Source organism: Ascaphus truei, chromosome 11 (genome assembly GCF_040206685.1).
Source record: "Ascaphus truei isolate aAscTru1 chromosome 11, aAscTru1.hap1, whole genome shotgun sequence".
Classification (NCBI taxonomy): domain Eukaryota; kingdom Metazoa; phylum Chordata; class Amphibia; order Anura; family Ascaphidae; genus Ascaphus; species Ascaphus truei.
In genome coordinates, this window is record NC_134493.1 from 19,203,249 (window position 1) to 19,219,389 (window position 16,141).

Consider the following 16,141-nt stretch of genomic DNA (forward strand, 5'->3'; position numbering starts at 1 on the left):
TGTGAGAGCAGAGAATGTTTACAGACATGGCAGTATCATGGGGCCTGTGTTACTGTGATTGTGCACCTCATTGGGCTGTTCTAGTAATGTGTGCTTACTAAGGTCAACCCCTATGTAAATGGGGTGATGATGCGTATGACGTCATCGCGTCACTGACGTCATGACGTATGCCCGAAATGGCACCTCCCACTGAAGTCGTGGGCAGGCCCAGATAAGGAAAAAAAGCGATGGATTTGCCAGTCACAAAGTGCTGGCTGTGGAGGCTGGGCCTGTCTGTGTTCAAAGATAGTACTGACGCGTGTGACGTCATCGCGTCACGAACGTCATGACGCAGGCACCTCCCACTGAAGCTATAGGCAAGCCCAAGTATATATATATATATATATATATATATATATGTGTGTGAAAATAGTGCATATATCAATACCTTTATAAAAAAAACTTTATATAAAATCCTATTTTTTAAAAACTTTATAAAAACATTTTTTTTAAAACATTTTTTTCATATAAAAATTCCATTTTTAGAAATGACGAACCTGTCTTACTAAGCTCATTGTCATCATGTAATACCAAAAGAACACTTCCAATTTCAAAAAAAAAAATATATAAAATTTGGAAAGTTAATATCTAATGTCAAAAAATACCCAAATGTATGATAAATTGATACACACCTTAAATATAATAATATTGTTGAAATGGGTAAGTTATTAGCACAAAATAGATGCAATTTCCTATACCATGATGAAAGTTCTAACCAATGGAATCTATTTATTAGATATTAGATAATACTAATAATTGTTTACATTCAACTCAATGTCGTTTTTAATGCGCAAACAATAAGGAAAAGCGCTAACCATAGGGATATCTAAAATGTTTAACTAAACAGTGTATAAGGTGCTGCATGATGAAGACTGTCCCCAGTCCAAGATGAAATGGTTCAGAGAATGCATCAGTGCAACCTCAAAACAAGGAGGAAAGATGGTAATAGTGGTGACGTATGTTCACAATTGAAAGCTTCAGAAATGATGGTAAGTTATACTGGTATACTCGCATGGAGTGCCCAGACCACAGGCACTTAAAGGTTTCTGAAATTAAAAATAGATTAGAGAAAATGGCATATTCCGCTGAAATCCAGTTATTAGCAATAAAATTGAAAGAAAAATGAGAAGATAGAAAAGGAAGTAATGGAAACAAAACGGAGCAATTACGGAGGCGCATGCGCGACAGCTGACTGAATGGATGCTTAATCCGTGAGCTCCGTTCCCAGCCGGCCGTTAAATAAATAAATAAAGCGCAATTACCGCGGAGATCCACTCCAAATACACCTGCCCCGACGGCTGAAAGTGCAGAGATGTCGAGGGGGACAAGATCAAAGAGACCTTCTACTGTCCTCACTGACTATTTTTCTAAAGGGGATTCGGCGCGCGCCAAGGGCCGCGAGGGGCCTACACGGAGCGGCACTGAATCAGAGGAGGAGGAAGATGGCGGCAGAGAAAATCAAATAATGAGGAGAAGAGATATGCAGGAATTCTGCCAAGACATCAAACGGTGCCTCCAAACTGAAGTAGCTGCGCTGCGGGCTGATATCGGGAGCATAGGAGTGCGCACGGACTCCCTTGAAAAGAAACTAGACTCCACTATAAAAGCCTTACACAAAACAGATAAACAGCTGGCCCAAGTCAAAGACACGGTACGAGACCTCATGGACAAGCAGGAGGACACAGAAAACCGTGACCGCCGCAACAATGTGAGGATAAGGGGGTTGCCCGAAGAAGAAACAGACCCTGAAGATTTCCTCCAAAGATGGCTGACTCAGATAATGCCAGACTGCTCCGAGCAAGACACCCATCTGGATCGTTGCCACAGGGCCCTCAGGTCTAAGCCACAACAAGGGGACCCCCCCCGGGATATAATAGCCCGCTTCCATTTCTTTAAAATAAAGGAGGCTTTTTGCCAGATCACCCGCAATGACTCTGTTTTTGAGGGACACAAATTGCAGGTATATCAGGATATCTCCCCCATCACCCTCCTCAGACGAAGGCAGATCACCCCTATCACTAAGGTGCTCCGTGATGAGGGGATCCGGTACCGGTGGCTCTACCCATTTGGCCTCCTGGTCACCAGGAATGGCTCCTCACACACTCTGAGGCGCCTGGGGCTCCAGGATAAAATACCAGAGGCTGATGTTAGAGGGAGATCAGCCCCTGAACCAGCGTGGAGGGAAGCGGGGAGAGCTGACAAAAACAGACAGCCTCGCAGCCCTAAATAAACGGCCCGCGAAGGGCCCATACTCAAAGAAAAGACTTTCTCTCACTTACCGTTGTGGTTCCAGTTGTTTGGGATGTTTCGTTTGCTGCTCCCGCTGGTTTGCTGCCCCCGATGTTTTGCTGCTCCCTGTGGTTGCCGCTGAAGTATCGGGGTCCGGGACCCTGAGGAGACCTCGCCATGCCCTGTGGAAATCCAGCACCAAAGTACCTGCAGCGTGAAGCGGAGCTCCTGGACTGGCGGCCATCTTGTCCCGGCCCCGGCGACTGACTGAGAACGAGGAGGGACCAGCTGACGTCAGGGAGGAGGGGCTGGGGACTCTCGCGGGATGATCAGGAGGCGGGAGACGGCGGTCCTCCAAGATGGCGGCGGACAGAGACGGAAGGGGCGGGTCCACAGCCAATCACCGGAAGTGCCAAGACGCGCCGAACTCAAAAAAAAAAAAAAATTTAAAATTGAAATGCACACAGCCGTATAGTTGCTGGGCGGAAGGGGTGAGGGGAGGGGCTAGGGGTAGAGGACGAGAGGTCAGGAGGGAGAGAGGCAGGGGGCTAGAGGGGGAGGAGAGGGTTTGGAGATAGGGGGGAGAGGAGTATAGGGGAGGGGGGGGAGGATTATAGGGGAGGGGGGGGGAAGAGGAGTATAGGGGAGGGGGGGAAGAGGAGTATAGGGGAGGGGGGGAAGAGGAGTATAGGGGAGGGGGGGGAAAAGGAGTATAGGGGAGGGGGGGAAGAGGAGTATAGGGGAGGGGGGGAAAAGGAGTATAGGGGAGGGGGGGGAAGAGGAGTATAGGGGAGGGGGGAGAGGAGTGCAGGGGAGGAGGGAGGGGGGGGCGAGGCCTTAGGCACAGGAGGCACTGTTGGGAGCCAATCGGGCCGGAGACGGGGCTATAGGGAGAACCTCACATCAAATGAGCTGGTAGGGTAGGGGGCTATCGGGAACAAGCGGGGAGGGTAGCAACAGCAGCGGTTAGGGTAGTCTAGCAGTTGGAGTATAGTTGATCTAGCGCTTTAAAGGTGCTATACTGTCAAGTTAATTGTTTGATAATAAAATTACAGTTTCAATAATAAGAGGCCGGCGGGGACGGAAGTCTAGCCGTCGCTATGTGCCTACATACTCGGGTCGGGGGAATTACCCACGACCCCGAGAGAGTCCTTGGGAGACGGGAGAGCGGTGCTGCCCTGGTAGGGAGAGGAGGTTTGCAGGGGGCTGTGCCGCAATCCATCAACCCGAAGGCAAGGGTGGGGCGATGGTCTCAGACCACAGGTGCCACACCCATCAGGTTTTATATGTTTTCCTTGTTCTTTTTCCTTCTTGTGTCATCTGTTCCCTGTGTATCCACCCCATCCCATCAACCCTCCTGCCAGGGTGGTCCCTCGCCGAAGTGGGCCCGAAAGTTGTGCACTGCAGAGGATCAGAGGCATTCCTCCACTAGTCGGGCATACCGTCTAGACATACAACGTAACAGAGGTGAGTCTACATACACAACATGGCTTTGACCTTCATCTCACATAATACCAAAGGACTGAACTGCCCACGTAAGCGAAAGATTGCACTCACTGACTACAAAAGAAAACGGGTCGACATTGTGTTATTGCAGGAAACCCACTTTAGCACCACCAGCTACCCTAAATACTTCGATAAACAGTTTAAACAAGTGTATCTGTCGTCCGCAAAAGAAAAAAAGCGAGGCGTAGCAATACTGATCCACAATCGAGTGGGGCTGGTGGTGGATAAAGTTAATACAGACAAGGAAGGCAGGTTCCTAATGCTCACGGGGGCTATCAATCAGCAACCAATAACGATCGCCACAATCTATGCCCCTAGCGGTTGCGATCCGGCCTTCTTTAAAACAACATTTGCTACCATTCGCAAATATAGCAAGGGCGCGCTGATAGTGGGCGGCGACTTCAATGCAGTTCTGAACGCTTCCCTAGATAGATCAGATTCCCACAGGCCTAGAGCTCTGCACAGTCCGGTGGCTCTGGAACAAGGGCTGAGGGACTTGCTGCTGGTCGATGTCTAGAGGGAATTACACCCGCTTGATAGAAACTACACCTTCTACTCACATAATTCGTACAGCAGAATCGATTACTTCTTTGTCTCTAGTAGACTGGTTCCAAAGATCGCCCATGCAGGGATCCACGATATTTCGTGGTCAGATCATGCACCCATAGAGCTACGGTGCACTCAGATAGGGTTGGACAGACCAGGAGCAAATTGGAAATTAAATGAATCCCTCTTAAAAATCCCAGAACTACAGGCTAAGATTGGGGCCGAGATTAATTGTTTCTTTAGAGAAAATAAAGGCAGCGTTCGCTCACATATTACCCTCTGGGAGGCGCATAAAGCAACATTACGAGGGATATTGGTTAGTTTAGCGGCCAAGAAAAAAAGAGAAAGCAACGCGAAGATCATAAAGGAGCAAACAGAGCTCAAGACTTTATGGGAGCTGCACAAGCGCTCTCCGGATACGACCACCCTCCAAAAAATCAGGGACACCCAGGTTAAACTAAACCTCCTGCTCACCTCCCAGGCTGAGTAGTCGTTAAGTTGGTCAAAGAGAAGATTCTTTGAAAAAGCTAACAAACCAGACACCATGCTGGCCAATATGATCACACCTAAAACGAATACTTATAATATACAGGCCCTGCGTCTAAGGTCAGGGGAAATCTCGGCCAATCCTAAAAATATCGTAGGGGAGTTCAAAGCCTTTTATGAAAAACTATACGATGGGAGAAAAGTCTCCCACTCTACTGGTACGGACAAGGCCCTAAAAGACTTCTTGAGGGGCATGAAGCTACCAAGGCTGAACGAGTTGGAGAGAGAGGTAATGGGTAGTGAGTTCACACTGGAGGAAATTACAGAGGTTATCAAAAGCCTTAAACCCTCTAAAGCCCCGGGTCCCGATGGATATTCGAACTTATACTACAAAAAATTTAGGAAACAACTGGCCCCTCACCTCCTCCGTATGTTTAACCAGGTCCTCGGAGGCACCCCCTTTCCCCAGCACATGCTCCAAGCGTCCATCTCGGTAATACTAAAACAGGGCAAAGACCCCCTGGACTGTAAAAGCTACAGACCAATCTCCCTGATTAATTCGGACGTGAAAATCTACGCCAAACTTCTGGCCAATAGATTAAGTCTCATCCTACCCAGACTGGTGCACCCAGATCAAGTCGGCTTTATCCCGGGGCGGCAATCAGCAGATAATACCCGACGAATTATTGATCTGATAGAAATAGCCAATACACGAGCAATTCCGGTGATGGCGCTCAGTCTGGATGCAGAAAAAGCGTTCGATAGGATAGACTGGCCATACCTTGAGGCCACGCTTGGAGCATTTGGGATGGGTGAAAAACTGACAAAGGCGATACTGGCTCTATATTCGGACCCATCGGCTAGGGTTACCCATCAGGGGTTTGCTTCAGATCCCTTCCAAATTAAGAGCGGAACGAGGCAGGGCTGCCCGCTCTCCCCCCTCCTCTTTGCTCTGTGTATGGAGCCATTGGCTGCTCAGATACGTGATAGCAAAGACATCACGGGTATTGACATCGGAAACCAGTCGCATAAAGTGGCACTGTATGCGGATGACGTGTTCCTGACAATATCTAAACCCCTTACCTCTCTACCGAACCTATTCGAGCTATTGGGAAGATTCAACAGAATCTCCGGATTCAAAATAAATCAGTCAAAATCAGACGCTCTAAATATAAATCTCCCTAAGCACTTGGAGAAATTGATGTCTATAAACTTTAACTTTAACTGGCAACAGAGCCACATTAAATATCTGGGCATCAATGTCACTAAGTCCTACAATACACTATACCAAGCAAATTACCCCAAACTGACGCAAACTATGAGAGGGGACATAAAGCGATGGGCCACGTGTAAAATTTCTTGGATTGGTAAGATTCACTGCGTCAAAATGAATCTGCTCCCTCGCCTTCTATACCTGTACCAAACCCTCCCGGTGCCATTGGGATTGAAGGAGACCCTCTCGCTTCAATCAGTGATAGATAAATTTATCTGGGGAGGGAAGAAGGCACGGGTGGGTAAACAGATCATGCGCAGGCAAACAGGGGCAGGGGGTCTAGCGGTGCCTTGTTTGTTGTCATACTATAAGGCGGCACAATTATGCCAGATTGTGCAGTGGCACACCAGCCCAGACTCAAAAAGATGGGTCGCCCTAGAAAAAGAACTATGCTTCCCTTTGGAGCTGGGGCATCTGATTTGGCTTCCCCAAAAGGTGCGGTTAGGCGCCAAACTGCCGCTATCCTCAATGACCAACTCTCTCTGTCTGGGAGGCTACCAGTCTCAAATGTGGCTTGACGCACAAGTCATCAGGTATGACCCCACTATGGAACAACCCACTCTTTGCTCCGGGTCTGAACAATGTTGCCTTCCCAATCTGGAAACATAGAAATATCAACAGACTAGTAGATCTGGAGGGTAGACAAGGCATACAAATATTCGATATACTTAAGTCAGACAAAAAGATCCCCAATGCCGAGTTTTTTAGATACCTCCAGATCAGAGCATTCTACCAGAAGATGCAACCACATACACCCATGACGAATTTCGAAAAGCTGTCGATCAGGGACATCCACGAAGGGACTTACATCGCAGATGTACAAGGAAGTGACCGGTTCTGGTGCAAAAGTGACGAACAAAACAGGGTACTGCACCGACACACTTTATTCGAGCAAATACCCAGTATGTACCTGGCAGATACCTGGAATGCGCCGCTCCTCACCTCTGACAAGCCCCGTTGCATTTGCCTTCCCAGCCTGGGTTCATGCCTGGCTGACGGGCGGCTGATCTGTTAAATGATAATGATTAGGATTTAATAGGCTGCAATGCTTCGCGTGTCTACCAGATGGCATAAATTCATGAATTGTAATGCAGTATATATATATATACTGTGCAGTATTGCAGCCAGCGGGAATAAAATGCTTCAATCCCTGTCTGGAAAATACCTCAATGCACTCGGGCAGAAAACAGTCACAAACCTCAATACACCCGAGTATACCCGAATTCGTGGGACTAGCCGAGCTCGAATAAAGTGTGTCGCCAGTGTACATGACAAAGTGGGAACACGACCTGGGGGAGACGCTGGAAGTAGAGGAGTGGTCCAAGATAGTAGAGGCAACAGCTAAAAGCTCCATGTGCACGACCTTGAGGGAGAACGCATATAAGGTTATGATGCGATGGTACCACACCCCCACTAAATTAGCTAAATTTCTGCCCAGTTACTCCCCGCTGTGCCCGAGACAGTGTGGACAACGGGCAGACCTGTTGCACATGCTGTGGTCCTGCCCTAGGATCGTCCCTGTGTGGGAATCAATTACAGATTGGTTGCACAAGCTCCTAGGTAAACCCATACAGGTGGACCCATGGCTGTTCCTTTTGAACAGACCCAAAAAAGGACTCTCCCGAGGCGAGAACAAATTAGTAGCGCATTTTGCGATGGCAGTCCGGGGAGAGATCGCAGCACGTTGGAAACAAAATAAAATCCCTTTGATTACTAAGATTCGGAATTGGATTTGGTCAGTTTGCCAGATGGAAAAGTTGACGAGTCTGGTCAACGACACTGGCGCAAATTATTTAAAAGTCTGGACACCTTGGCTGGACCAGACAGACATACCAGGGGTGGAGAGGGCCACGATTTGGCATTGATTGCGGTAGGTGCGTTCTCCCTTAAAAGACGGCTAGTAGGCGGAACCTGGGCGTCATGCCCCGCCCTCATCCGACACGCGGCCAGCGCAGAATAGCCTCTAGAGTGTGGGCCAGACCGGATACAGGGAATGCTCAATGTTTCCCCAGACGCAGAGAGCCAGCCGGTAGGCACACGGAAGCGGAACCACGGCAGGAGACCGCCCTCTCCCCCCCCCCCCCACAATCCCCCACCCCCCCTCTTTCACTAGGGGACTGTCAGTCTGTCTGTTTGTTTTCCCGGTTTGTCTGTCATCAGATGTTCATTCATATCATAGAGTGTTAGCAACTGTAAGCTGCACCTGCAATACAGTTATATGCTATGTATGCAATTTATGTACGTGTCAAATAAAATTTAAGTTGAAAAAAAATAAAAAACGGAGCAATTACAAAAGAGACAAAAAAAAAGACTGAAAATTAGTGTTGCAAAAAAAAAAAAACAACCTCTGTTACAAAATCATTGTAAAGATGGGAGACAACCCAATAATGATACAGAGAATTACAAGGGAAATAAATGTATACTTGGAACCCTACAAACAGGACAAGAGTGGCGGGAAGTTCCAAATAGGAATAGTCACCATAGAGAACACAACCCTACTTTATAAATCTAGAAGAAACAGTAATACACATTATAATACATTTGAACCATTGTTTCATAACAGAAATAGACAAGAGGATCTAAGAAAATAAAAAAAGATATTACGAACCCCCTCCAGAATATGGGAATAGAAACAAGACTTTTCTTAGAGAGACCGGAATGCGAAATGGAGACAAAAAATAAGAGATAATCTAGTGAGGAATCAAATTACTGTATATAGCTTCACCCCAAAGTAGGACATGGGATTCAATTACAGGCAAGGAAAGACGGGAAGGAAGAGACCTGAAAAAAGAGCCCAATAAAAGAAAAAGTAATATTTAATCTAAGGCTACACAAATGACCAAAAAAGGAATTTAATGTCCTAAACAAGGGGTTAACCTCCAACATATAGACCAAATGCTTTCAATCTATACATAGATTTAAACAAATATGTCCGAAAGTGATCTCTAAAGAGATATTTTGCTGGAAGGGAAGTATTGGGAATGATTTGACTGGAGCTGCAGGGGGGAAATATGATTTGCTGGGGAGAAGACAGAGAAGGCCGCACCACACCGTCGGTCCCGCAGGTAAGTCGTGGGGGAGTGTTTAGGGGGCTATATATATATATTTGATAGAAGGTCACTGGCACTCCTGTAGGTAATCAGTAGTGGGCTGGTGCATGTCCCATAGAAATAATAAAAGCATACTGTACATTACTATGAAGCGGCAAAGAGATGACAGCACTCAGACAGTTTGAAGCAGTATTATGTATTAAACATATAGCACATATCTCCAACGTTTCGATCCCACAGGGGGATCTTCCTCAGGGGGGCACCCCCTGTTAAAAAAAAAATAAACTAAAAAAAGCATAGCCGCAAGGACCGCTCCTTTATAGCATCCAAAAACGCTCACAGCCTAAAAAATAGCAAGCGTGTGTGCGTGCGGACGCACAGGATAGGTTATGGGGAGTAAGAAAGTGACAAACCCTCCATCGTACAGCAAATAAAAATACCAGGCAGGTCTGCATCCCGGCTTTCCCCCATTATCTCCCAGCATACACTGCTTCCACTGCAGCAAGGGATTCTGGGAAATTACATGCACATGTACAGTGTGTTACTTTTGTGCATGCATGTATGTAGATATCTTATGTGAGTGAAAAATGAAACCACACATCTAATACAATTTAATTCAATTGTATTTTGCATTCTTTTAATGTGATTTCTAACAAGACAAAATATATGACTTAATGAAGAGCCATTCATTTAAACTCTCCAAATAACATAATAAATCGCTCTCTATCCAAAATGCGACCAAACTTAGTTGTAAAATACAATACGTCTGAGCTGCTGTATCGTCTAAACTGAAGAAGCGTTTCATGTCTGCCGTCTCCAGTTTCTGCCAGAGTTTTTACGTCTTCCACTGGAATGAAGATGTCTCTTCTTTTGCCCCAAAATGTCAAATGGGAAACTTTCAAGGTCGTACCTGCTCCATTTAAATAGATCATTCCAATAATTCGCCTTAAATAATAAGTTAGGCAGTAGAGCATCGTACCAGCAAGAATAGCAGTTCCACTGCAATATACCACACATGCATACGAGACCTGTCCTTGCAAATAGAAATAGTAAACGGGTGGAAGTAACAACATAGTCACCGTAGTCTGAAGCAGCTTGAGTCTGGAAAGCGATCTGCAGAACCATATTCCTGGAAACTTGTAGATCAAGGTGAACTTATCAGGATCACAGATCTCTTCCTGCTGGGGCAGAGATATACGGGCACGTGTGTTGCTTGGTACCCACTGTGGTGTCCCTTCTACATGCAGTAAGTAAGGATGCGAGGCCTTTTCACTTCCTCGTGGCTGGAGGATCTTACCGCTGCCTATGCAGCTTGTTGTGCAAAAGATCCTTGATTTACACATCTGTAAAGGTAGCAGAACATATGAAGAAGATCTGTAGCAAAGGGAAACCGCACAAAGTCCTGCCATGATTGTGTATCCTATAGTTGAAACAGAAAAATACGTTAACTTAAAGCAAGCAATCAATTGGTACCGACACATCTAATGATGACCTTTCAGTTTGCGGTTTCTTTTGTGTTGTATGATGTCATACTCTGTTTTATACTGTACATTGTTCACAAGAAACAACCATGAAGCTTGTCTAGGTCTTACTTATACTGTACATGATTGAATCATCTACGTCACTGATGTATGTTATTCTGATGTGTTTTCCGATATGGTGAAAACTGTTTTTAAATACTTTGAGATGTCATACGAGTAAAAATGAATTGCTCAAATGTAACTCATTAAACAAGCCAGTGTGATCAGTACACTGGTCCCTTAGGAAAGATTGTCCCTATAAAGATTTGCTAGGGGGGGAGGGGGGGCGCCGCGGTTACAGAGGTCCCGGATATGGCCTCTGTAACGTCCCTCACCTGCTGCCAGGCGGGTCTTTGGCGACGCATCACCATGGCAACGTGGCGTCAAATGACGCTGCGGGGTCGTGATGTTACGTCACATGACCCTCGATGTCATTTGACGCCGGTTTCTAAGCCAGGGGGGCGCGAACGCTGGGGCGTGCACTCCAAAAACTTTGCGCACCCCTGCTATAAAGCATCCTTAAAATTCAATAACGCTTTAAAAAGTATGCAGGTCAGAAGCCGCAGAGCCACTGCCGGCATCCAGCCACGCTAAGCTTTCCTCCAGTGAGAGCCCAGTGAGGAAACTGAGGATTCCTTCCTCTTCCGTTTCCTCCAAAATGGCTGCCGTGGTCATGTGACTGTACAGTGCCGGAGGGGCCATGCCAATCGGCACTACGACCTCTCCAGCACTTGGGGTTAGTCTCCTCCGGACAAGACATTACCTAGCACATAATCAACTAAACCCTACAACCACACAAAATACTATTACTTAAATAAATAAGATGATAGGGAAGAGAATCCCTGCCCTGCAGAGCTTACAATCTAAATGGCGCGTTGGGAGACTTGCAAACTTATTCTATGTCTGCCGAAACGGCCAATTGGGCCGTTTTTTCAGACGAAATTCCCTACTGACTTCAAGAGGGAATTTCGGCTAAAACAGCCCTATTAGCTACTTTGGAGGATTTAGAATAAGTGCTTTTAACTGTAAAAAGAGGCGGACGTGCTGTGGATGGCAGTGTCTGGCCTTGATAGTTGGCAAATGAATCGGTTGTATGGTGAGAAGTGGTCTTGAATCCAGGCAGTGGCGTAGCTAGACATGTGCGGGCCCCCGGGCAAAACATTCTTAAGGGCCCCATTAATATTAATATGGACTGTAATTTTTTTTTCTCCCTCCCCTTCCTCTCTCTCCTCATCACCATCATCTGCCCCCCATCAACAGCTCCCCCTCAGCTCTCTCTCCTTTCCTCTCCTCAGCTCTCTCCCCCACCCCTTAGCTCTCTATTCCCACTCTCAGCTCTCCCTCCTCTAAGCTCTCTTCTCCCCCACCCTCAGCTCTCTTCTCCTCCCCACCCTCAGCTCTCTTCTCCTCCCCACCCTCAGCTCTCTTCTCCTCCCCACCCTCAGCTCTCTTCTCCTCCCCACCCTCAGCTCTCTTCTCCTCCCCACCCTCAGCTCTCTTCTCCTCCCCACCCTCAGCTCTCTTCTCCTCCCCACCCTCAGCTCTCTTCTCCTCCCCACCCTCAGCTCTCTTCTCCTCCCCACCCTCAGCTCTTTTCTCCTCCCCACCCTCAGCTCTCTTCTCCTCCCCACCCTCAGCTCTCTTCTCCTCCCCACCCTCAGCTCTCTTCTCCTCCCCACCCTCAGCTCTCTGCCCCCCACCCTCAGCTCTCTTCTCCTCCCCACCCTCAGCTCTCTTCTCCTCCCCACCCTCAGCTCTCTTCTCCTCCCCACCCTCAGCTCTCTGCCCCCCACCCTCAGCTCTCTCCCCCCCCCACCCTCAGCTCTCTTCTCCTCCCCACCCTCAGCTCTCTTCTCCTCCCCACCCTCAGCTCTCTGCCCCCCACCCTCAGCTCTCTCTCCCCCCCCACCCTCAGCTCTCTCCCCCCCCACCCTCAGCTCTCTTCTCCTCCCCACCCTCAGCTCTCTTCTCCTCCCCACCCTCAGCTCTCTCCCCCTCCCCAACCTCAGCTCTCTTTCCCTCCCCACCCTCAGCTCTCTCCCCCCCTCCTTCAGCTCTTCTCCTCCCCACCCTCAGCTCTCTGCCCCCCTCCTTCAGCTCTCTTCTCCCCCCCTGCTTCAACTCTCTTCCCCCCCCTCAGCTCTCTCCCCCGCCCACCCCTTCTCCCCTCCCCCGCCCACCCCTCTTCTCCCCCCCCTCAGCTCCCTCCCCCGCCCACCCTTCTTCTCCCCCCCCTGCCCACCCTTCTTCTCCCCCCCCTGCCCACCCTTCTTCTCCCCCCCCTGCCCACCCTTCTTCTCCCCCCCCCTGCCCACCCTTCTTCTCCCCCCCCCTGCCCACCCTTCTTCTCCCCCCCCCTGCCCACCCTTCTTCTCCCCCCCCCTGCCCACCCTTCTTCTCCCCCCCCCTGCCCACCCTTCTTCTCCCCCCCCCTGCCCACCCTTCTTCTCCCCCCCCCTGCCCACCCTTCTTCTCCCCCCCCCTGCCCACCCTTCTTCTCCCCCCCCCTGCCCACCCTTCTTCTCCCCCCCCCTGCCCACCCTTCTTCTCCCCCCCCTGCCCACCCTTCTTCTCCCCCCCCTTCTTCTCCCCCCCCTGCCCACCCTTCTTCTCCCCCCCCTGCCCACCCTTCTTCTCCCCCCCCTGCCCACCCTTCTTCTCCCCCCCCTGCCCACCCTTCTTCTCCCCCCCTCAGCTCTCTCCCCCACCCAACCCTCTTCTCTCCCCCGCCCACCCTTCTCCCCCCCCCTCAGCTCTCTCCCCCACCCCTTCCCCCCCACCCCTTCCCCCCCACCCTTAGCTCTCTCCCCCACCCCTTCCCCCCCACCCTCAGCTCTCTCCCCCATGTTTCTCTTCACTTCAGCGCACTCTCTCTCTCCCAAGCCTATCTTTGGCGGGAGGAGATTATCAGAGGAGCAGCCGGCAGAGGAGCAGTGGCAGCAGACACCGGCAGTAAGAAAGACTTCCAGGTCAGACTGCTAGAGGGCGCTCTCCCCTGCCTGCTGATTCCTGTACCGGCTTGCTTTTCCTTTAACAGTGGGGGCCCGCCCCATACCATCCCCCCCACCTCCCATCCCCCCCAAGAGCGCAGGCCCAGGGCTTTTCCCAGGCTATAGCTACGTCCCGGGTCCAGGTTATTTTATTTGAACATGGTGAGAGGTGTTTGGCGAGATTGAGGGAGTTCAAAAAGTAGGGCTCTGTGATAGATAGCAAGAGAGAAAGCTGTGAGGCAGGGAGACCCCCTGGTACTGTAGGTTACAATAGTCAAGAGAATCACTTCATGTGCAAGTGTTTTAGCAGTAAAATGACATAAGAAAGGGCAGATTTTAGCAATGTTACACAGAAGGAAGCAGCAAGTGGAGGAGGAGTCTGGCAATTCATGCCACAGTGCGGCTCACTGCTTTTCAATCTTCTTTTGGTTAAGGAACCCGAAAATTATATTGTGAAATTCTGGGGAACCCCAACCCTCTCTTCCCCCGTACTGTGCCGGTACGGGGACTCCGCAGCCCCCTCCTAATGTCAGGTGGCACCGACAGGAGGAGGGAGAGGGCTGCAGTGATCACCGGGTGCTACCCCTGCACGGGGAGCTGCTGGGTGCCGCTGCTCGGACATTTGTCCCAGCTCCTCCCCCCGTCGGTGCAGAACCCCGTTTCAAAAATCACTGGTCTGGTTAAAGAAATTCAACTACGTCTTTGGCCTTTAACCCCTCCATGCAGGGCATTAATCTCCAGGTAATGCCCAGTTCTTTGAGGATTATTAATGATCTGTAAGGCAGAAAAGACTTAACAAAAAGCCTGCATTGTGACTGGTAATAACTTTCAGAAGGTCACATCCACACATTAAATAAATGATGGTTGTTAAAAAGTGACAAAAATCCTTCACCGTACAGAACACCGCAAACAAAACTCCCACGTGTGAGCACATTCACATGTCTGACACGCGTGTGCACTCAGTGATATTGTTATTTCCTGTACACAGGTCACATGAAAGAATATCATAGAATGCCAAGAGAAATCCCCAAGTACTGTATCTCATCTTCACTCAGGCTGCGCTTATGGCGACGTGGCGGTGACGTCAGGCTGCGGTCACTGGGAAAATCAAATTGAGATGACTTCCAGCGATCGCGACCAAGCCGTCACTCTGCGCTTACTATGAGCGCACGCGACGGCGGCAATGCATTTGTTTTGACGCAACGTCGCGTCGCTGTCACCATAAGCGCAGCCTTCCACTTTCATTCAACCAGATTTACCAGCTGGTCCTTTCTGCAATACTCACCCAATTAAAAGAAATGCAACCAGATTAATAAAAATAAAAAAATAAAAATAACTTGACAAATATTAGATTTTCTTTGCTAAAACTGGGGCTTTTATTTTTTAAAGACGCTTCTCAAAATAGTTAACAGGAAGGGATATGGAAAAAGATGGGGGTGGGGGGTGATAACAAAAAACTGATTGCAAATCCATTTACAGCAACACAAAACAATACATTTTATACACCTGAGACAGAACTATTATCTGGACAAGTATTGTAAATAAATCGAGGTCTCCATACGTTGTCAAACTCACAGATTGTTATTCAGTAAACGCGGGAATCTTTTCATTACGCTGGTTTCGGTTATTTTTAATTAGGGAGATTGGTGCGTCCAAGTTTCAACATGGGTTATCTGCGCCGCAGCGGTGCGCAAACTGGGGGGCGCGAGATTTGGGGGGGGGGGCAGGCGGTTGCAGAGGTCCCGCGCTCTCGCCACAGGCATTTTAATTAAATGCCGGGGGACCATGCGAGGCCTCTGCAACCGCCACTTACCGGGGTTCAGTCGGCTCCAGGACGCGTTACCATGGCAACGCGTCAATAAATGACGCCACAGGTTATGTGACATCACTGTTACCATGGTAACGTGACGGCAGATGACGCCACGGGTCACGTGACGTCACACGACCCCGCTGCGTCAAGGTAAGGAGGTGGGGGGCACACCAAGGAGGAGAGCAGGCACAGGGGGGTTCAGCAATAAAAGTTTGCACGCCCCTGATCTATGGGGGATCTGGGTCACTTTTAATGCATTTCTGGAATAATTCTGATTCGCATGAAGAATAAATCAGTAAATAGTTATGGGGCTGCCAATGAGTGGGACTCACTGCAAAGGAATAGGATGTGACAGGCCTGCTGTGGGTAATCTCCTTAGCCACAGTACAACCTCTCTCCCACACTCCTAATACTCCATGCCCCGGGTCCCCTTATCCTCCTCCTGCAAACACCTGCAACTCAACCCGGATTCCCCGCTCTATCAGCGCGTGCAGAGGGACCGGACACCTCCTCCTCCTCACCTTCCCCCGTCTCCTTCCTCTCCGCCCTGCTGCAGTAACTACATCTCCCGGCACGCCGCACTGGGGGGCAAGTCCTGGGCTGGAATGCCATGACGCTTCTGGTAGTTGTAGTTTTTTTTGCTGAAACGAGAATAGAATCTTTCCACAATAAAACTACAACCCCCAGCGTGC

At 49.1% G+C, this 16,141-nt stretch overlaps 1 protein-coding gene across 1 annotated transcript; it reads right to left on the minus strand.

The window, feature by feature from the left end:
- Positions 1–8,880: 8,880 nt before the first annotated feature.
- Positions 8,881–16,036, minus strand: TMEM186 (transmembrane protein 186). Its single transcript, XM_075565165.1, has 2 exons — positions 15,971–16,036; positions 8,881–10,549 (listed from the first exon to the last, which is right to left on the minus strand). The coding sequence occupies exon 2, from the start codon at positions 10,536–10,538 to the stop codon at positions 9,816–9,818; it is 723 nt and encodes a 240-aa protein (XP_075421280.1). The 5' UTR covers positions 10,539–10,549; positions 15,971–16,036; the 3' UTR covers positions 8,881–9,815.
- Between the last annotated feature and the right edge of the window lie 105 nt (positions 16,037–16,141).

What these genes read in the sequence shown, in the direction of transcription:
- TMEM186 (XM_075565165.1), bottom strand. Translation starts at nt 10,538, where the DNA reads ATGGCAGGACTTTGTGCGGTTTCCCTTTGCTACAGATCTTCTTCATAT.